The following is a 21,980-nucleotide window of genomic DNA, read 5'->3' as shown; positions in this document are numbered from 1 at the left end:
AAAACAATATTCCTATTCATGTGATCAGCATAATCAGAATAAAGAAAGGCGTGCATTTTTCTTGCTATTCTTACAAGGAAATATTGGAGATGCTTGCTCGTGCCATATTTAATGATGCAATTTATGATCATGTCCTTCAACAATAACAGAGCATGATGAATTGCAAATGTAGGTCGTAACGTTTATTTTTATATTTGTGAAATATGCTCTAAAGATATATGTTTTTTCATTAGCTTGACTTTTCAGCACTGTCTATTTTCTAAAATTACTCAGAATTGCCTTTAATATGCAAAGAAGGTATAAAATAATGTTTTGTTACTGTGGGTGTTAAAGTGAAATGGTAAAGTAAAGTGTTGCCTAGTAAAAGTGAGTAAAGTGGGTAAGTTACCGGTAAGTGAAATAACATATTAGTTGTTAGGAGTGCTCCAATTGATCAGATACCGATCACTATCGGCCAATAATTGCTTCTAGAGACTCGATCGCCGATCTCTCAATTTGCCGATCTCATAAACCGATTTCATGCTTAAGAAGCAAGTTCGCGCATGCCGAGGTATGGCGCTGTCTCAATCTCTGTCCAGTGCGGGTAAACAAAAGATATTATAATGTGGGTGAGATGTACACTTTATACATCTTTATGAAATAATTTTACAAATCAGTAATTTCAAAACTTTATGTGATAGTGATTTCACAAACAGCGCATGCTCGCTCTCTCAAAACCACATCACATCTGCACAATAAGCGCGCTGCACAGTTGACGAAATTGTCAGAATTATAGTTTATAATATAATCTTTTTTTAAGTCTTGCCAGTTTAAACATTCAGCTTGTGAGTACCAAATTGAGTTACTGGTTGTTACAAAAGTATTTTACAAAAATACCATCTTGGTGAGTAAGTTATTCACGTAAACGCATTCGGTTAGAAACCAGGCATGTGCTTTGTGTAAGAAGATAGTGTGCAACAAAACTGCCCCTTTGTAAAAACAAAAATGCATTGCTTGAGCAAACATCTAGGTGAGATCAAGTTCAAGATCCAAGGATCCAAGATCTTGATCCATCATGAACATGTCTAAAAATATAGAAAAGACATTTTAATATACTCTTTTTAAGGTGTTGGACATCTTTGTTTTTTAATGCATTTGAGTGCGTTACATTGATCCAGAATGCTAGGACAGATGTCCCGACTAACGGAGGCAGATCACCCCACTTAAACAGGGAGAATTCAGAAGGCCATGTGAAGGACTCAAAGCTGTGGTGACGGATTCATCTGAACTTTGACACTCTCTATGTCTAGATGTTTTGCTCTGCTCGTTGTTGATTTACCATACAGTATTTGCTCTCAGATTGGCAGTGTGATTTTCAGTAACTGAGCTACTGTAATGGCTCATTCATGTCAGATCAACCACATTTCTGAAACTTCCCAGACTCATTTTTTATTTGGTCAATATTTTTTCTGTAGAAAGACAAACATAAATTGTGATGAAAGACAAAATATTAAATGTCATGGATGTATATTTATAGTAATCCACTATTTTGTAGAGGGGGGTCAAAATGACAATTTTCACCTGAGATTTGGAGCCAAATTACAGGGGGTAAAAATGTATTTTGAAAGATGGCAGCATCATTATTTTATTTTTACTTAGAGATTGGTAGGTCTTTTATTAAAATATGTTTACTTTAGCATACTTTATTGTGTTGCATTATATACCAACGGTGACCGTTCGAAAATGAAAAAAACACTTCTTGTGTTTTTTTGCCTCAGGTTTGCATGCCTGTAACTCAAGAAGTAGGCTATTAAAGATTATCTTTATATGCTTTTAGATTCTGGTTCTTAAAAAACTTTTCTTTTGTCATCTTCATTTTCAAGGCCCTCGATGGTTCAGTACCAGAGATATGGAGATCTTAATGCGGCTCCATGAGTATATTGGTCTATTGTACACATTTACAGTGGTCAAAAACCATGTGGGTCACTGCATACAGCTGATATTTTTTTCTTTTAAAGAGGAATATCTGAAAAACAAATAATGTTGAAACTAGAAATGTTTCTAAAAAAAAAATTATATCAAAACAATTGCATTGAACATACCTGTCGGAGTGCCAAAAATATTATTTTTCCAAAGTCTGCATGCCTGTAACTTAAGAAGTATTCAAGATACCTTAATATTAGGACTGTAAACGATTAATCGAATCCAAAATAAAAGTTTGTGTTTACATAATATATGTGTGTGTGTATTGTGTATAATTATTTTGTATATATAAATACACACACATGCATGTATTATATGTTAAGCCAACCAATGTTATTCGTATTCTTTTGGTTTCTCTGCACAATATTTGTACAAATTAAAAATGCAATAAAATTAGGGCTGTTAAAAGATTAATCGTGATTAATCGCATCCAAAATAAAAGTTTTGTTTACATAATAAATGTGTGTGTACTGTGTACAATTATTTTATATATTTAAATATACGCTTGGTTATATTTAAGAAATATTTGCATGTATATACTGTAAATAGATTTATATATAATTTATATTTATATATATATTATATATTGCTAAATATTGTGTATAAATATTTAATATATAAATAAATAAAATTCTTAAATATATACATGAACGTGTATGTATTTATATATACAAAATAATTATACACAGTACACACACTTATTATGTAAAAACAAACTTTTATTTTGGATGCGATTAATCTCGATTAATTGTTTAACAGCCCTAAATGAAATGCAGGTAAAAATGCAGAGAGTGTGTGTGCTTGCAGTCAAGGTCTTTGCATATAATCTCTGTACTGGGAACCTCAACCAGTTTGTGAAACCAGTTCTCCCATTCAATCCAAGCACACACATTTGTACCTTCATGTCTTGTCTAGTGTGTTTTGGCTTTAAAATATGAATTCTGTTTGATTTGTCCCGAGCCAGATAACACCCTCACAGAAACACAAACATACACACTACAAAACACACCACATTAGAGTCAGCAAGCATTTTCCAATGCTCAATTTAGCAACTTCCACCTACATGTTTTGTTCCTCATCCACCGTATGTCCGGTCTTTATCGAACTTCTCTGAACATCAAGGATTTATAGCAGGTCAGGCATAGTTTTGACAATGGCATTGTGAGTTACTGTGAGATTTGGTTTTCAGAAAATAAATGTGATATTTATGTGGTCTTATGTTTGTACTTGAATAATGGATACTAAACACAACATGTCATTTTTTGTGTCTTTGAAGACTCTGTGACTTCTATTGCTAAATATTTTGCTTTAACATTCGGCACAGCAGTACCATTTGCTGTAACATTGTTTTACACTGTTTACATTTCACATCACAAGTATAAAACGTTGCTTAACCCAAGGTTAAAACTAGCCTTTACCCATGGTTTAAAAAGAGTTTAACCCAAGTTAAGTGTAGTGTCATCACATTAAATATAAAAAGTCAATTGAAAAGGATGGAACTGAACAAAACAAGCAAAGTGACAGCATGACTGGACTTAAATAGTAATACAAAAATAGTAATTTAAGCTGTCTGGACCAATCACAGATCAAACGGGCATGCAAGGAGCAGACGCCCAAATCTTTTTACTGAGTTTGTTGTTATTTTCCTATTGTATTTTTCAATATCACTGCATTCCTCGCCTCGGTCACTTCTGTAGCGCTTGGCTTTCCTGCCGCTGTTCTTTCAACACAATCGAACAATCTCACAGGAAACACACCCTGCATGATATTTGCTGTGTCCACAAAAGCTGATGTGGAAGTTACACACAGTAAACCTGAGAGGAGAGCTGTTTATTCTGTTTATTAATCATTTTGATGTGTTTTTGCATAGTTAGTTATCATAACATGCTTTTCTAGATTGTTCTCTGAAATACTCCACCAAGCTGCTTTTAAAATGAAAACTGGCGCATGAATATATTTTAGGTACACCACTGTTCCATAATATATATATATATATATATATATATTTTTTTTTTTAAGAAATTACTACTTTATTTTTATTCAGTAAAATGATCAAGAGTGACAGTCACCAAATGTTCTTAAATACTGTTCTTTTGAACTTTTTATATTCACCAAAGAATCCTGAACAATTACTGTTTCCACAACAAAATATTAGCCTAAGCAGCGCAACTATTTTCAACATTGATCATGTATAAGAAATGTTTCTTGAACAGCAATTTTTGAAGGATCATGTGACACTGAAGACTGGGGTAATGATGCTGACAACTCTGCTTTCCCACCACAGGAATAAATGACAAAAATATATTCAAGTAGAAAACGTTGTATTTATTAACATTATTATATTTTAACATGATATAATATTAGCATATGATTGATTGTGTGTGTGTGTGTGTGTGTGTGTGTGTGTGTGTGTGTGTGTGTGTGTGTGTGTGTGTGTGTGTGTGTGTGTGTGTGTGTGTGTGTGTGTGTGTGTCATGACAAAATTAGAGGAGGGATCAGACCTCACTTCAGATCTGAATTATGCATTAGTTTAGCGCTTGCATTTTTAAAACTCTGATATTGGACACTTGTAGCGGCATTGTAACCATGGTTACTATGAAACCCTTTGCACAGTTCAGATCAAGCTTACAGCACTGACTTTCTCTCGAACGGGCTCTCAAAAATACGGAAAGTATGTTGCGGATGAACATGGTGGACCAGTCTGCTTTAAGAAGCCAGCTAGATGCTATGCAGATCATGGCAGCAATGATTGTTGAGAAACCTAAAGTGGTAAACCAATGCCAGCACCAGTGATGACATGCAGTCTGGCTCTGCTTCTTAATATTGCTTCTTGTTTGTTAAAGAAAAACTATAGTTATGTTGATCAAATGCAGTTGATTTTTAATGAATTTATGTTCTTTTTGGCAGGGCGATAAAAACAATGGATTTGATGTACTGTACCACAACATGAAACATGGCCAGATATCCAGCAAGGAGCTGTCAGACTTCATCAGAGAAAGGTAAAACTGTTTTTTGTTTGTTTTTGAGGGTATGAGGAGGGGAGTTACTTCAAAGTCTAATGTTACATTATTCATTACAGCCTGTCTTATCTCAGACATTCATCTTTTCTAAAAAATGCTCGATGTTACCAGTTGTTATTAAAAATCATTTTCGTTCATTACTATAAAGTTTAAATCAAATAAAATATTAGATGAAAAGCCTAAACTTAAAAAAATAGAATGTTGAAATTAGAGATGTTGCCTTGACAACTAACTAAAATAAAATAGTTGTATTAAAATGACTAAAACGAAAACCAACTAAAATTATAATTATAGCTAAATAGAAAAATTACAAAACCAAAAATAAAATAAATAAATGAAAACTGAAAACTGAATCAAATTAATTCAAAATATGAATACTATGTACATACTATGACATTATATAAATAATACTAAAATTAACACTTTATGTGAATTGTTATGAAATCACCAGTAGTTTTATCTGTCATATAATCACTTCACATAAGAAGCAAAAACATTTTTTTTTATTAATTTTCTTTTTACTTGGCCGACTCATTCTTTTTTTTAACTGCAGAAACCACATTTATCCTGATCCAAATCACATGTAGGCGATTTAAAATCTGATGAAAGTGGGATATTTAGAAATGCTCATCAGTCTTAACTGTCAGTCTATCAGTCTCAAAAAAGAAACTGTTTGCATGTACTTCTCAAAACGCCATGTCAACATAAGCAGCTCAAATGTCTTCCTGAATGGAGAGGAACTTCACCTGGTCTCAGAATTTAAATACCTTGGGGTAGTCCTTGATTCAACACTCTGCTTTAAAAGTCATGTAAAAAAAGTAGCAAAGGTTGTCAAATTTAATCTTCAAAATTTTTGGCACATTCGAAATAATTTAACTATGGATGCTGCTAAAACATATTTCTATTCGATGATTATTTCTCATTTTGATTACTGTCTGGTTACCTGGTCTCTTGCTTGCCCCACAACACTTAAAACCATAGAAAGTCTATATAAAAAGGCATTAAAAACATTAGATAAAAAAACGTTATCTCACCATCACTGTCAAGTTCTAAAAAAACATAAATTATTGGATTTTCAAAATATGATTAACTTGAAAATGGTCTGTCTGATTTACAAGGTCCTTCACTCTCTTGCTCCGCCACCTCTGAAAGATTTTATTAAATTTAAAGACAGTTCTCTGAGGACCACGCGAGCCTCTACCAGAGGAGACGTGATAATATCTCACAGGCGCACCACCTTCGGTCAGACGGTCCTGTCTGTCCGGGGTGGGAACCTGTGGAATAGTCTTCCTCTAACACTAAGAGAATGTACTACATATAGCTCTTTTAAGGTCCAATTGAAGAAATGGCTATGGGCAAATCAAAGTTGCACACATTAGTATGTTTTATCTTTTTTTTTTTCTTCTTCTTCTCTTGAATTGTTCTATTTTTTAATGTGTATATGGATGAGTGTTGTAAAGTTGAATATAGTCTTGTGTGAATATTGTATATAGGATTTAGCTAAATTATAAATTGACTGTAGATGTAAATTTTATTCTGCAATGTCTTTGTGAGCCTTTTTGTGAGTTGTGTGATTCTAGCCCGTGGGACTACGGATGGAAATTAGCCCTCGGCTATAATCCGCCATGTTTACATGCATGTTTTACATGTTTTGTTCATTAACATGCACTGTCCCAATCAAATAAAGAAAAAAAAAAAAAAACAGTGAGACCTGAGGCCTATACCATGTAGCCGGTTTAGGTGGATACTGATAGCCATGTATGCTTAGTTTGTGCCAACCCTGGCTTTTAGAAACCATGAAAGTGGCTCTGCTTTCTCTCGGTGTTCATTGCCGAAGTAACTCGCGCTCCACGGCTATCCTGCTCCGGGGCAGGTGATGTTCCGGGGAAGAGATCTCAAACTGAAATTGAACCAATCAGCTGTGAGAAAAGTGACACATTAAAGCCACCACCCCAGTTTCTCTTCCTCCAAATTAAAGGTCACTATGTTGTAACAGTTTTTAAAAGACAAAATTATCTGGCTATAGCAATGATTTTTTTAATGAATTATTTTATATGATTTATGCTCGAATTATATATAATATCTACTAACTATCTTCACAATTTTCACTTGCACTGATAATGTATATATTATAAAGAATATAATAATTAAGTTATTCTTAAATCTCTTAATCTTCGGCAGAAGAGAGAAATGAATCTTGTTGATTTTCTCGTGAGAAGTGAATTGCAGTTTTGCATCTTTCAAGGCATGTGATTGTCTGTTTTCTACTGATGTCACACTTTCATGTGCACGTGCTCCATAAACTCAGGATTAAAGCCTGAGTTGACAGAGAAAGCCGATGATCGTACCAACAAAGTACCATTGTACCAACAAAGCCTGATTGAATTGGTTTGGTTTTGTCAACTCAACTTATTCTGTAACCCTGAGTTTGATTGAACTTCGATCATGGTACGGGCCCCAGAAGTCAGGTGTTATTTTTTCATTTTTTTGGTAGCAATCGGGAATCTGACATATTATGTATCTTCATACTGAATGTGCAGTAGTGTCTATAGCTGTGTCATGCACTTATTTTTGGTTACTCTTACTCTCTTCCAATGCCTCTGTCATGCGTATGCTGATTAGTGTATTTTATACCGGATATTGATTACACTGTCTGAACAAATTGTGTACAGTCATAATTAAATACATTGAATTTATTGAATACAGTACTGAGTAGTAGCTGTTAATACTTTCTTAGATCTTCTTGTTCCAAAACATGCACAGTTTTGTCAGATGGTTCACCTGTGAAAGGGCTGAAGCTCTGCCAGAAATCTTGCTTGTCTTACACAAGCATGACATGTGTCAAGGGAGTAAAGCTATTCAAGGGGAAACTATTTTAAAACTTTTCTCACAAAACCATCCAAATGGTTTTCAGGAATGCTGCAAGTTCTCCAAAAGCCTCGGCATCCATCACACGTCTCGCCTGCTTTAACGGTCAAAGCTGCGTTAAACTAACGGAAAGAATTCACACTCTGATAAATTCAAAATGTGCGGAGATTAAAACTGATTTGTGCTGATAGATATTGGGAGAGGTTTCGCCACAAATAGAGCGTGTCTGTCTCCCCCTTCTGGACACAGTGTGACATTGTCTTTGTCTGAGTAAAACAGTACCCAGTCACAGACTAATTTGCTATTATAAATCTTTCTCTTTTTTGACACTCTTTCTCTTTTTTGACACAACAAAAGAAGACCATACCCATAGATTTCCAAAAATATCTGGGCAAGTGTCTGTATAGGGATATACTATCAATCCCAGTTTTGGACAAAGTTACACTTTATTTGTTTACTATTTTTCAGATTTTGGAATAGTAGTTAAAACATCCAAACTATGACATGAAATGACACAAATGAATTTATGGGAATTATGTAGTGACCAAAACACTTCTCTCAAACATCATTCTGTGATGTGTTTTTTTTTTAAGTGCCGAATGAGTTCACTTGTTTATGAGCACATGCTCTTCTGCATTTTTAAAACTAAATATCTTTTTAGTTTTGTAAAATTAATTTGCATTTCACAATTTATGTTTGTCTACAAGACATGTATGTTTGTTAACAATTGTGTTTAATACCGACAGATTATGTCTTTCTGTTTGATTTAGTTCAAGTCTTCTTTTCTTCATGTGTCCTTGACGTATTGCACAAGCTTTTAGAGAATAATGAATTTTAACCTAAATTTGTTTTGCTTGCATCGAGGTGCATCCGTTTGTGCAACTTAGATTGAGTAACTCTTAGATTTTCTTTAAATCAGCTTCTTTCTTTTTAACAAAGCACGATTGATATGTATGCAAGTATATGTAAATGTTCGAGTGAAAACTGATGTGTTGTTTATAGGATATCTTTCTAAATAATAATGGTAACACTTTACAATAGGGTCTCATTTGTTAACATAATAATCAGTGACAGCCTGTCATTATTTGGATTTGATTGATTATTCACACATGGTTTTCTCCATTCTTGTCTCAGAGCCACCATAGAGGAGACGTATTCAAGATCAATGACCAAACTGGCCAAGACTGCCAGCAACTGCTCTCAGCTAGGGTAAGTGTGTGTGTGTGTGCGTGCGTGCGTGTGTCTTAGGGTTTACAGGACCAGTGGGTTCATTATGAACACCATTTTAATAATGTATTTATAATGAGCTGGAAAACCTGCATCATTTTAATCTCTCTCAGGCTTTATTCATGAAAGCCAAAGTTCATTACCTGCAAGGAAAGAAAATGAAAACCCACAGCTGTTCACTTACCTGGCTGGAACATTTGTGAATCTTTATTCTATATAAACTTTATTCTGGCAATCTTGCTGTACTTTCCCTGCTAATGGGAGACATATTGCCAGTCAAGCGAAACTTCATAAGCTACTTCAAAAAGATCTGCAGGAAGAAAGCAATTAACTCATTGTTATTGCTATTATGGTCCTGAAATAGCCAAAGTTTGTATAATAACTATTTGCAAAATATGCTAGATGCAGTTGTGTGAAATGAAAGCTGGCTTTTAACTGGCCTGCGGTGCTTTATTTCAGCTGAACATGATCAGAACCCCCAGGAACCTTCCCCCCCCCCACACACACACACCCCCCCACACCCCCCACACACACATATCATATTGTCAGTACCGACATTATAGTGTCATTAAACCTTGCACAGAGCTGTTTCCATTAAAAACAACCAGGACTAGAGGATAAATCTGATATCGAGAGAATAAACAGACCTTGGTGTTAAATCACAAATCATGTTTTACAGATTTTTATGTTTTATTTGAACAAAGTGTGTTGAGTATTATGCATTGAGAAGAAAATGAAATGGCCATTTGTTCCACAGGACGTTTGCGCCGGTGTGGGATGTGTTTAAACAGTCCACTGAGAAACTGGCTGCGTGTCACATGGAGCTGGTCCGCAAACTGCAAGAGCTCATCAAGGAAGTCCAGAAATATGTGGAGGAACAAGCCAAAAATCATAAGAAGGTATGGGAGCTGCCGTCATCTTTGGTGTTTGATTAATATCCATGTAGGTTTTTGCTCATAACATGCTGCATAGCAAAGTATGAACCCACTTTTTCAGCTAAATGAGTCTGTGGTACACATGTCATTCCTTAAAAAAAGGTCTTGAGGTCTGGTATGTAATCATGTAAGATAAAACTTTAAAGGGTTTTTCTGGTGAATATCACTCTCATATCCGCATTTCAAAAACAGACTGAGGAGTATCATCTGAAATGGGTATAATTACATAATAATAATAAATAAAAATGCTATCCTATATATTTCACTATTAACTTTGTGGATGTCTTCCTCGTCCTCACATTGAAATAATTTGTCAACTATTATTATTATCTCAAAAAAAAATCTCTAGATAATATTAATATATATACAGTATATATATAAACAGGTCTCTGGTTTTTGTGCATGGGCAGAGGAACAGTGTTTGATAGTCAAGTCACCTTTATTTATAAAGCACTTTTTACAATACAGATTGTATCAAAGCAGCTTCACAGTGATAACATGAAAATAATACAACAAAGTTTGTTTCTAGGAGAAGATTTCGCCATCGTCCACCTTAAGTAAGGCAGATCAATAATATTGTTGAATATTAAATGTCTCCAACTAAGCAAGCCAAAAGCTAAGGCAACAGTTACGATAGCACAGTTACAGTTTTGAAAAGAAAAGAAAACATGATGACTGGGCTGATCTTCTTAGTATTTACTTTTTTTATGTTTTTTTTGTTTTTGTTAGCCCTCCCAACACGGTGGAAAAACCTTCAAAGTTAAAATGACCATTGTAGTACATTTTAAAGATGAGAATAATACTCAAGTTCTTTCTGGTTTCTCTGGCTTTCTAGACAAAGGAGGAGGTGGCTTCCACTCTGGAGGCTGTGCAGAACATCCAGAGTGTGTCACAGACCTTACAGAAGAGCAAAGAGAACTACGTCAACAAGATGCTAGAGCAAGAACGTATGCGCAAAGAGGGGGCCACACAGAGAGATCTGGACAAGGTACACACACAGACTTGTACATACATGAATGGTTTGGGATCTGGAAGGTGTTTGGAAGATGTCTGAATGTGTACGTTTCTCTCTTGTCTGGTTTGTGTTATTTGTTGGTAGGCTGGATTGAAGGTCAAGAAAGCCACTGAGTCCTACAAGGCATATGTGGAGAAGTATGCCACTGCGAAAACAGAATTTGAGCAAAGAATGACAGAAACCGCACAAGTAAGATTGTGTGGAATGATTTGTGAGTGTGTTTGTTGGGGTTATTAAAGTTTTTATGCAGCTTGATCTGAATTAACACACACATACTATTATACTAGCAGCCTAGTGTATCCAAATAAAATAATATAAATAATATAATATTTTTTTATTGAATATTAAAAAGGCACATCAATTTAAAAAAAAAAGATATTCATGGATAAATAATTTATAATAAATGTGGCAATATTCCATCAAAAATAAGAATGATCAATTTTGATTTCATGGTTTCACTTTAAATTAGTAACATTTATATTTAAGATTATTAATCATTTTAATTGAATTTATTTTTTACATTGTTTTAAGAAATAATAGTTTGAATTTGTTTAATTAAAATGATTATATTTTAATTGTTGTCTTTGTATTATTTTGTGGTACACTATCTTTTTTTTAACCTCATCATACTGAAGACTGCAAGCTCACGACTTGGGTACAATGTAATGTCGTGTGCTTTAAATTCAGTAGCGCGGTCAGGAAACACTGTAGCAGCCCCGCACCCATCCCGCACATACACACTTCATTTCCCAAATCAGAGCCACAGAGTCCTCAAACATACAAAGCTTAAGCTCTTTAGTGATGTTTCCTTACATGATCCACACACACACACATGCACAAACACGTTTTTTCCCTGTGGTCACACATGCTCTGACTTATGCTGTCATTATCTTGTTTCCGCTCATTTCCTCGTCTTTTTCTCCTCTTCCCCTTAAATCTTCTAAAACCCTACTGTCAGTCTGAGAGGAGCATAAACAGCAAATCAGGCATGCAGCCATCCTTGACACACACACACATCCCACATGCACGCATGCATATTCATTTTCAGTGTGTTTGTGCGTGTTACACGCTTAGCTTCTCAGACCACCCAAATAGGCTATTCATAGAAAATATTCTGGTCTGATTAAGTATCATTTCTAACATCTGCTTTCAGCTTCACATTTTGAGACTGACTAAAACTAGTATCCAGTATTATCCTTTTTTAAACTGCTTTTGCACTGTTTCAGAAAGAAGTTATTTAAAGATTGTGTGTGTCTACAGAAATTCCAGGGCATTGAAGAGGAACATGTCATGCGTATGCAGGAGATTATCCATTCATACTCTCAGTCTGTTGAAGAGACGCACGCACAGATCGGAGAGGTGAGCAGGCAAACATGCACACATTATTACTGCTGGCAATGTTATTTCAAGATGTTGCCTGAACTCATTTACATCATTACCAGACACTTTCTTCATCTAGGAAATTATCCTTTCATTTATTTTATTACAGAAATACACACACACACACACACACACACATTAGTATCATTTCTAGACAGATTAGTCATAATAAAAATACTAACAGAATTTTAATCTGAGTCACTTAAACTATTTTAATAAATTCTTAACCAGCAGTCATGAAGCAACTGGAAAAAAAATGCTGAAAAGGTGTGGGAACCATAGTGTGGGATCACTGGATTAAGCCTATGAGATCTGGCTGTTGCATCATCTTTTAGCTGTAGAGGGCGTCAGAGACCCGTAGACGTGCAGAAGTCAAACAAGCATGAATGAACTTGATAATATGAGGCTGTCTGATCAATCTTTCCTTATCTATCCTCAATCCTATTGCCACTGATTCAGAGTGATTTATAACATATGCATTCCCCGTTATTCATTGAAATGCACTTCCATGCTGAATGCACACAATCTCATTCCTACACACCCACAGCAAACAATCTCTGTTAGGCATTTTACTGGTTATCGACCACAGAACTTTTGCATGCTCTGGTTTGGGCTTCATCCTAACCACACACTCTCTTGTATTCAGCTTGAGCCTGAAAAGAAATAAGATTTAAGTTTTTTTTATATAATGTGGTTATGGATGTATTGTTTCTGTGTGCATAAAAATTAATTAAATCCTTTTTCAAGTGCACAATTTACTAATGCAAAAGTAGGTGTCACTGTTCATTTGTATATGAGTTTTCAGAACTTAATATAACAAAGGGTTCAAGATGTGAATGTAAAATGACAGAGCAAAAGATGGAACAATGGCATGTGTCTTTGAAAGAAGACATAAGGCCCAAGTTTTTAATTAAATTGTGCATAAACCTTTTAAGACAGACTGAACACTTCACAAGCTATGACATATTTAATAGTTAGTGTTTAATTGACAAAACCCTGGTGAATAATTACACAACTCATGGACCCACCAGCCTCTCACATGAAGCACTATGAATAACATAATCATAATAAGTCGGTCTCACAACTTATATATTATACTATTGAATATTTTATATTTATTTTATATACATTTTTCAAATTGTTTTATACTTATAATAATCAGTAGTCAGTATTTTTTTTGGGGGGGGGCATTTTATAATACATTAGCTAATACATTAGCATTTTTATGATTGAGATAAATGTTAACACTTTACAATAAGGTCTCATTTATTAACATTAGTTAATGTATTAAGTAACCTGAACAATGAGCAATACATCTATACCAGTATTTATTCATCTTTGTTAGTGTTAGGTAATAAAAATTCAGCTGTTCATTGCTTATTCTTGTTATTTCACAGTGCATTAACTAATGTTAACAAATACAATTTTTGTTTTAAAATATGTATTAGTAAATGTTGAAATTAACATTAACTAAGATGAATAAATACTGTAGACGTATTGTTCATGTTAATTAACGTAGTTAACTAATGTTAACTAACTAAACCTTATTATAAAATATTTTTAATAATTTTTTATTTTTCCGTTTTCATTTTGACCTTTAAAATAATTTTGTTTGTAATTTTTATTAGTTCTCTTTTAAATATCTATAAAGTTTTTATACATCAAATTAAACTAAATGATAATGGGAAATATTGCCTTGAGTTTTATTTAAAGTAACAAGATTTTTTTGTGGGTTTATTTTAGTTATATATTAATCCTTTTTCAGAGCTGTTTGGTTAATGGTTTAGACGTCTTTATTAAAGTTTTTTTTTTAAATTGCTTTGAAAAAATTAATGCCAAAATTTTTTTTTAACCTAGACCACTTACAAAGTCTGTGATGTGATTCTGCTTCACAGCGAGCATCATGAATCACTTTCCTTTCACCCCTCCTTAAACTAAAGGATTTAATATATGCACAACTACACATGCTGTCAATCAGATCCTCTCGTCCACAAACAGGCAAGGAGTAGGATACTAAATCAAATTGACAAACGTTTTTATGGATTTCTGTATGTTTATGACATGGACTAGAAAATCTGTGGAATACATCAACTGTAAAAGGAAAGCATTGAGACATTGCATTTGTCACCATCCCTCGAGGGCTATAAAAACAAAGACAGTCAAAGTGGTCACCTGAGGAAATAATGTGACATCATCATTGCGTGCACTAGCTCTCAACCTTCTCCTCCTCCAGATCCTTGATCTTGCTTGCATGGGAGTGAACACAATTAGAGTCCAGATCATAACACATTATGCAGTTTATGATCATAAGGCCTTACTGGATCTCAATACACAGGTTTCCAGGCCCCCTTTGTTCAGTGTTTCAGAGATGTGCTCTTCTGTTGCCTTTGTTATTAAAATAACTGCTAAAAATAATTTTATTCAGGGATTATCAATGTGGTGTTTTTGTTCAATTGTAAGACAAGGCACCCAATAATTGATTGAGCCCAGGGAACAGGATTTTGCAGTTTAATACACTGCTGTTTAAATAAATGTTATGTTTAAATAATTATATATAATGGCAATATAATGTGCAGAGATGTTTACGTTTGAAAATTTCATACTAGCTTGCATGTATGATTTGCAACATAACCTTGTTATTTATTGTTCACTTCATGCTATGATTATACTATCAAATGACAGAGTCTGCTCTGAACAATAAGCAGTCCATGACCTATTTTGCCCGGTCAAGTGGCTTCAGACGCAAATGCTGCCATTCCTGAACAAAGTCTTGGTAGAGTCGCCCTCCATTAACAGTCTGATGCACCTTTGGTCTTTCTTGGCTTTTTAATTGTATCCTTTGAATCCTTGTATAATTTGACAAGGAATAATCGTACATAGCTACAGTCTGTGGGAGAAACCCTTTCATTCTTCATTATTGGGATCATGTCAATCTTTTGTTTCAGACACAAATGTGTGGTCACAATAATGTTCGATTTAAAAACTATTTTTTTTTTTTATCAAATTCTAACAAAATAAAAATAAACTATATTTTGACACGGTTAATGTTAATTTCACATGTATTAGTACTTTTATACCTACTGTACTATGTCAACTACAAAACTTTTATTTAGCGTTGTATGGTTATCAAATTCTCTGTTAAGCAGTGCAAGTAGTGAAGAAGGGCATGTAATCTTATGCGTCTGTTTTTGTTTTAATTGTAAAGGTGCAACACGAGTTTGTGAACAACATGGAGAACACTTCCGTCGAGAGCCTCATACAGAAACTGGCAGAAAGCAAAGGAACGGGCAAAGAGAGACCAGGTAACGCAGCTAAATCACACACACAGCATTAACCTCTGGCACCAAACTACTTTGCTCTTGATATTTTTAACAAGACTGGTCATAAGTTCATTACCATCTGACCATTTTTTTTGGGGGGGGTTAGGGATTATAAATGAGCGTTAGACTGCACTGTAAACACACTAAGAGTATGTTTGACTTGATTGCTGTAGAATAGTGGAGTCAACACTGAAGGATTTGTGGAGCTCTGACCCTTACAGGGGTTTTCAGCCCAGGTCTCAGCCAGCGCTGGCTGTCACATGCTAACGCTAGCGTCACATGCTAAGTGGAATGTCAAACTCGCCCACCTTTACACGAGATTAAGCCACTTGAGATTGATAGAGCTTGACACGGCTACACTTCCCCCTGTGCTCTTGCTATTTTTCCTCACTTATCCCTCCGTGACCTTTCGTTTGACCTCCTGCTTCTCCCTCTTTTCACAGGGTGGAAGTTTTTTCACATTTCACATAGAGAATATAATCTTGCTCAAAGCTAAAGGGGCGTGGTGGAGCATAATTACACTGGTTTAGCCAGCAATTATGTTAACAATATAAATGTTGTACACTAGATGCTGGATTTTGCCTTTAACATGGCTTGACAACTTTCTCCCCTCCCAGCGATGTTTCAAAACATTACTGTGTTGTTTGGGGCGGAACTATACGTTTTATTCATCCAGTTGCAGATTGTTTGGGAAACCATTTTGAAAACAATAATTTTTCTTGATTGGTGGCACAGAAATTACACACTTTAGCTGTGATAACCTGTTTTCTTACCACTTTTATAATATATAATATTATCAGTGGCCAAAATTATTATATAATTTACCGGTATGTAAATAATTACAAATAATACATATACTAACACGTACACTGCCATTCAAAAGTTTAGGGTTGGCAGTTATTTTAAATTGTAATAATATTTTACAATATTTTAAATTATAACTTGTTTTAAAAGTGTAATTTATTCCTGAAATGTGCTGAATTTTCAGCATTACATAATCCTTCAGAAATCCTTCTGATATACTGATTTGATGCTCAAGAATCATTGCTTATCATTATCAGTGTTGATAGTTGTGTTATTGTGGAAACCGTGATACCTTATTTTTTTTCTATTTCAAAAGCATTTATGTTAAATTAGCAATCTTTTGTACATATGTCTTTATTGTCACTTTTAATCAGTTTAATGAATCCTAAAGTATATAAAAAACATACTGTCCCCAAACTTCTGAATGATACTGTATGTGTGTGTGTGTGTGTGTGTGTGTGTGTCTGTGTATATAATATGCCATACACAGGTAGACCAATTAAACCATGTATGAACGTATAGTGACCCCCAGGGGTCTAGACTAAACGTTCAGGCTTTTGGTTGCCCTCCATTTGTTTTGACAGCAGAATTAATTGAGACTAAAAGCTGTTTTGGTCAACAAAACATTCCTTCCCCCGTATCAAGCTGTTCATTAGGGATTGCGCCGCTGTCAGAGCAATAACCTGTGTGGCACGCTGATGAAATCAGAGCAGCCCTAACCAGTATATATAGAGAGAGAGGTTGAACAAACTTTGTACCACGGAAACAATCCCGAAGTGACACGCTGGGCTGTGGGGAGGTTGCAAGAGCAGTTCAGCAATATCCAGCTGGGCTGTGAACTGGCCGCCAGCCAGACACGCAAACTCTCCTTGCTGCATGCTCAACATATGCAATTTTATAAAAACATCCTCCGTTAATGCATGACTGCATGCGCCTCTCATATACAAACACGCATGTGTATGAGCACTCACAAAAGCACACATTTACCTAGCAATCCAAATAAGGACATACCTTAAACTTCTGTTTTTTTGTTTTGTTTTTTTTATAAACTTATATGTAATTACTAAAGACATGGCTTGCTAAAGACATGGCTAAACGAAAACGGACTTGACTACATTTTTTTGAGTTTTAGTAAACCTTTTTTTTTTTGAGGACATTCCCAAAGGACCGTTTTTGTTAGATTTAGCTAACTTCTGTCAACATTTTTCAGCAATGTTTTCCTCAAAGTATTGCGAGAAACCCACACACGCATAAATACAAACACATGCGTTCATGTAAACGAAGCAGTCCGTCTGTTTACAAGAATTTAAACAAAACCTAATACCCTTTTTCCAGATTTAGATGGTATTGTTGTGTCTAATGTTTGGATTTGTGTGCATAAATATTGTTAGATGGAGCCTGGAAGTGTTGTCATTTGCACCGTTCCTCGCCATTGCCATCACATAATTAGATTAAACTTTTTCCTCAGGCCTGCAGCTGCATGGAAATCTGACAAATCAATCTTCATTGTTCGGTTTTCTGAACCTGTTTTGACAAACTTGCTGATTGTTGTAATGAATGGGGGAAAAAATACAATTTTGTCTTTCTAATTTGGCCATTACTTGGTGACTATCAGAAAATCTGCTAAAGCCTCATTTTGGGAATGTCCTCAAAAGAATATGGCTTTGTTTCTTGTTTTTTTTTTTTGTTCTGATTTTATTTGATTTTGTTTTTGCTTTGGCTTTTTGTTCGTTTTGCTTTTTCGCTTTTGCTTAAGTTTCATTTTATTTTTTAGTTGTTTTGCAGTTGTAGTTATAGTTTTTTGTTTATTTGTAGTTAATTCTATAAAAAAAATCTGAAGGTTAGGGTTTATTTATCTTATTTAATCTTTGCTATATCCCTACTAAGACAATAAGGTTAGTGTGTGTGGTTCTAAGACTTTAATGTGATTTTAATTCAAGTGGGTCTTTCATTATCCATGTGTGTGTGTTTGTGTGCATGTGTGTGAACTGAGAGTGTGTGACCTTTAGTTCTGATTGTGTGATCAGAGATGATCTAAAACAAACAGTGAGAGACTGCAGTGATCTGGTGCAGTAGAGTAGATCAGTCGTACTGTATCTACGTCAGTGTGATGTGGGCCTGTCGTGACTGCTCTGAGCGGTGCGCATGAGGTCCTCTCACGGACGCTGTTCTCCAGGGAAACTCTATTGAGCCGCTTGAGTTAAATATCACACGCTTTTGTTTTTTCAGGTCAAGGCATTTTCTGTGCAATGAAAATAGCACCCCGGGGCTCTCTTACTGAGGTCTGGTAGTAGTAAAATGCTCTCGTTCGTTTTCCTGGACAAGCATTAGCTTTTACACGCATTAACACAAAAGAAAACCCGCTGTAAAGGGCTCTTAGAGCACTGAGGGGCATCTCTCCTCTCTTTACGGCCAGTCACGAAAGCACAGAATTAATATTTATATGCTGTTCAGGGTATTTATTGAGAATCTATAGCCAAACTAACTGGGGGTTAGTAACGGTGATATCGGATTAAAATTAGATTTCATTTTATTCCATATTTTGACTTCACTCTGAAGTAGAAACTTTGCTGACACATTTTTAGGTCATGACTGCAAAAGCCTGAGCAGCCAAATACAGTGAAAACAGTAAAGCAGAGTTTGTTTGCTTAAATCCTTTCATCCCTATGTGTCAGTGTGGAAATGGGTCACGTTAAAAGTGTAAAAGCTTGGAGGTAAATATGCAAAATTTATGAGCAAGAAATGAAGCGTGCAGTTTGTTGTTTTTTATAGCCGTCTGTGTGTCATTTCACTGCTATATTAATTCATATTTTTCAGTGGAGACTATATTGGTGTTGGTTGTGATTCCCCCTTCTATGTAAAGCGCTTTGAGTGCAGAGAAAAGCGTTATACATGTAATGAATTATTATTATTATACGGCATTTGACTAGTGCTATATCAGTGCTGCACATCATTGCATTGGACTTGTGTATGTGTTTGATTTCCGAGGTTAAAAACAGAAGTGCTTCAGACATCTGTTAGTGTGTGTTGCATGCTGGCTGTGAACTACATGCTCTGGCTTAAAAGGGAAGTCAGATTGTGCTGATTGCCACAAGACTCATTGATGACTCAGTACATTTGTTTACCAGAGAATCTGACCTACGTGTGTCTGTGTGCCTTTTTTTATTTTTTATTTTTTGAGGACTTCAGTACAAGATTCGGCAACACCTTATTTTACAGTCCTGTAGTAATAACTGTAAATGATGCATAATTACATGCAACTAAAGCTAAACCAAACAAACACCATTCCTTTTATAGTAAGTACATGTTAATGAATTACTCTGTACTTAAGTGAATTACACTGTAATTGCATGGACACCTTAAAATAAAGTGTAACCAAAGTTTTTATGTAACACTGTAAAAAAGGATTTTATTATCAAATTTAATTACAATTGATTTTAATTACAACATATCATAACTCTTGAATTCAAGATACTGTAACACAACATTCCTTCAATTATTTGTATTTGTGTATCTGATTTCTTTACAGGGCCCATCGAATTTGAGGAATGTAATGTCTCGATCGCCACAGAAGGTCTGCGTGATTTTGTTTTATTATCTGTAATTAAATCTCTTTATAATATCACTCTGAATTTTAGTTTTGCAGTCTTTGCTTTTTATTTAAAGGTGATATACATCTGTTTCAGAGGGAACCATATTTGTCTAGATTTGTTACAATCCTTGCTATGTCTGTTTAGGTGCCAAACCCAGAAAAAGAAAAACCTTTGCCATACCAGGCCGACGAAGAGATAAAGACACAGATTCCACGTAAGTTTTGAATATTATTTGACTGTGATCTCACTTCTTTTTAACACATTTCTTACTGAATTTTTAAATAATGAAACTATTTTTAACTACACTCTCAAACTTACCATTCTTCATATTATTTTGTGAGATGCTTATTTTAATTTGATGTGACATAGAGGAAGATAAAAATGTATTTCATCACCAGACACAGGTTAAGATAAGAGTATTTTGGTATTGATAATTTTTGTAATTTGGAGCAGTAGGTATTGTGTTTGACTAATTGTAATGTTATATTTGCATAGTAATTTCATTCAGCTTTTTTCCCTCTGTTTTGAATAGTGAATCAGCTGAAGTAGAAGCGGTTGTGAGTATATTTATGCTTATTTATATATAGTTATTTATTTAATTTATATGCTTATTCATTTTATTTTCATTATTGGAGAAAATAACCAGTATTTTGAATGTTTGAATTAATACAAAACCCAAGGTGTTTTTCTGAAATTTCATAATATGAAACAAATTTTCTCATCAAAGTATGCTCTTTCTGGTTATTTTGGAGTAATTCCATGCGAGTCGCACCCACAAAGCCTCTTTTGTTTATCCTTCTTTCAGAACGCTTCCAACGGAGCTCCCCCGGGTTTCTACGGTGCTATAGATCTTCATAACGCCGTGAGTGGTGACCTAATGTTGTTGAAGGATTGTCTATAATTCTTACAATGTTAAGTAAAGACAACACAGTGTAAATACTTCTTGTGATATTGCGAACAATGGTGTGTTTTACCTCAGTCGGACTCTGCTTGTGTTGTGATGTATTGAAGAGTGTGAATAATAGGATTTTGTCTGTGGTGTGTTCTGTGTTTTTTCTGCAGAATGTGCCTCAGCTGGACGAGGAGGGCTTCTGTATCCGACCAGAAGTCAACGAGAATGATATCCTTACTCCAGATCCATCTCTTCCATCCCCCCCCCCAATCCCTCACACACGCTTTCATCTCAGCCACAGAAACATTTTCCTCTATCTCTTTCATCGCCTCTACTGAATGTAAACTCTGAACACTTTTTTTTGGCTTGAGAACATACTGTGATATTTTTCTTTGTTGCACTTTTTTTTCTGAATCGCTGCCAAGTCATTCCTTCCCATCAGATTTTCTTCGTTCTTCTGTTTTCTTTACCGAAGCTGCGTCATCACTCTGTGTGGACTAGAATACATGTTAAAAAAATAAATAAAAATAAAACACAAAATGTGATATTTTTAACCATATAGCCCAGTGCTTCTCAAATAGTGGGGCGCGACCCCCTAGGGGGGCTCGGAGCGATGCCAGGGGGGGCGCGCGAGACCCCGAAGAACATGCTTTTTCAGGAAGTGGTTATTTTTTGCACCGAATAAGAGTACAGAGCAGGAGATATGAAGTGTAGATAACAAACAACATGGAAAAATATTTAACAGGGATGAAAAGAAAGGCGGAGAGAGACGGAGATAACGAGACAAACGTAAGTCTCCCGAAAGCTAAGACGAGGAAATATGACGAAGCGTATGTTGCGCTTGGCTTCACCGTGACTTCGGTGGGAGACGAAGAAAGACCAGTATGTTTACTGTGTCTAAAAATATTGGCAGCGGACAGCATGAAGCCAAATAAATTAAGGCGTCACTTAAAGACATTACACC

The 21,980-nt window shown here is 35.1% G+C and overlaps 1 protein-coding gene across 11 annotated transcripts in view; it reads left to right on the top strand.

The window, feature by feature from the left end:
* fcho2 (FCH and mu domain containing endocytic adaptor 2) overlaps positions 1-21,980 on the top strand; it is a 47,902-nt gene that overhangs the window by 3,182 nt on the left and 22,740 nt on the right. For 8 of the 11 annotated variants that reach the window (XM_079608022.1, XM_079608021.1, XM_079608026.1 and 5 more), the window contains exons 2-13: positions 4,870-4,961; positions 8,985-9,059; positions 9,835-9,976; positions 10,848-11,000; positions 11,112-11,216; positions 12,288-12,386; positions 15,613-15,709; positions 20,061-20,105; positions 20,269-20,338; positions 20,657-20,681; positions 20,930-20,986; positions 21,187-21,246. In XM_079608022.1, coding sequence (XP_079464148.1) covers positions 4,870-4,961; positions 8,985-9,059; positions 9,835-9,976; positions 10,848-11,000; positions 11,112-11,216; positions 12,288-12,386; positions 15,613-15,709; positions 20,061-20,105; positions 20,269-20,338; positions 20,657-20,681; positions 20,930-20,986; positions 21,187-21,246 — 1,020 coding nt within the window. The remainder of the gene's footprint in view (positions 1-4,869; positions 4,962-8,984; positions 9,060-9,834; positions 9,977-10,847; positions 11,001-11,111; positions 11,217-12,287; positions 12,387-15,612; positions 15,710-20,060; positions 20,106-20,268; positions 20,339-20,656; positions 20,682-20,929; positions 20,987-21,186; positions 21,247-21,980) is intronic. The other 3 variants (XM_079608019.1, XM_079608027.1, XM_079608025.1) reach the window with 1 other exon arrangement.

The sequence above is a fragment of the Phoxinus phoxinus genome, assembly GCF_949152265.1.
Source record: "Phoxinus phoxinus genome assembly, chromosome: 3".
NCBI classification, from domain to species: domain Eukaryota; kingdom Metazoa; phylum Chordata; class Actinopteri; order Cypriniformes; family Leuciscidae; genus Phoxinus; species Phoxinus phoxinus.
The sequence above is the reverse complement of the archived record's forward strand: the minus strand, read 5'-3'. Positions and strand labels throughout refer to the sequence as shown.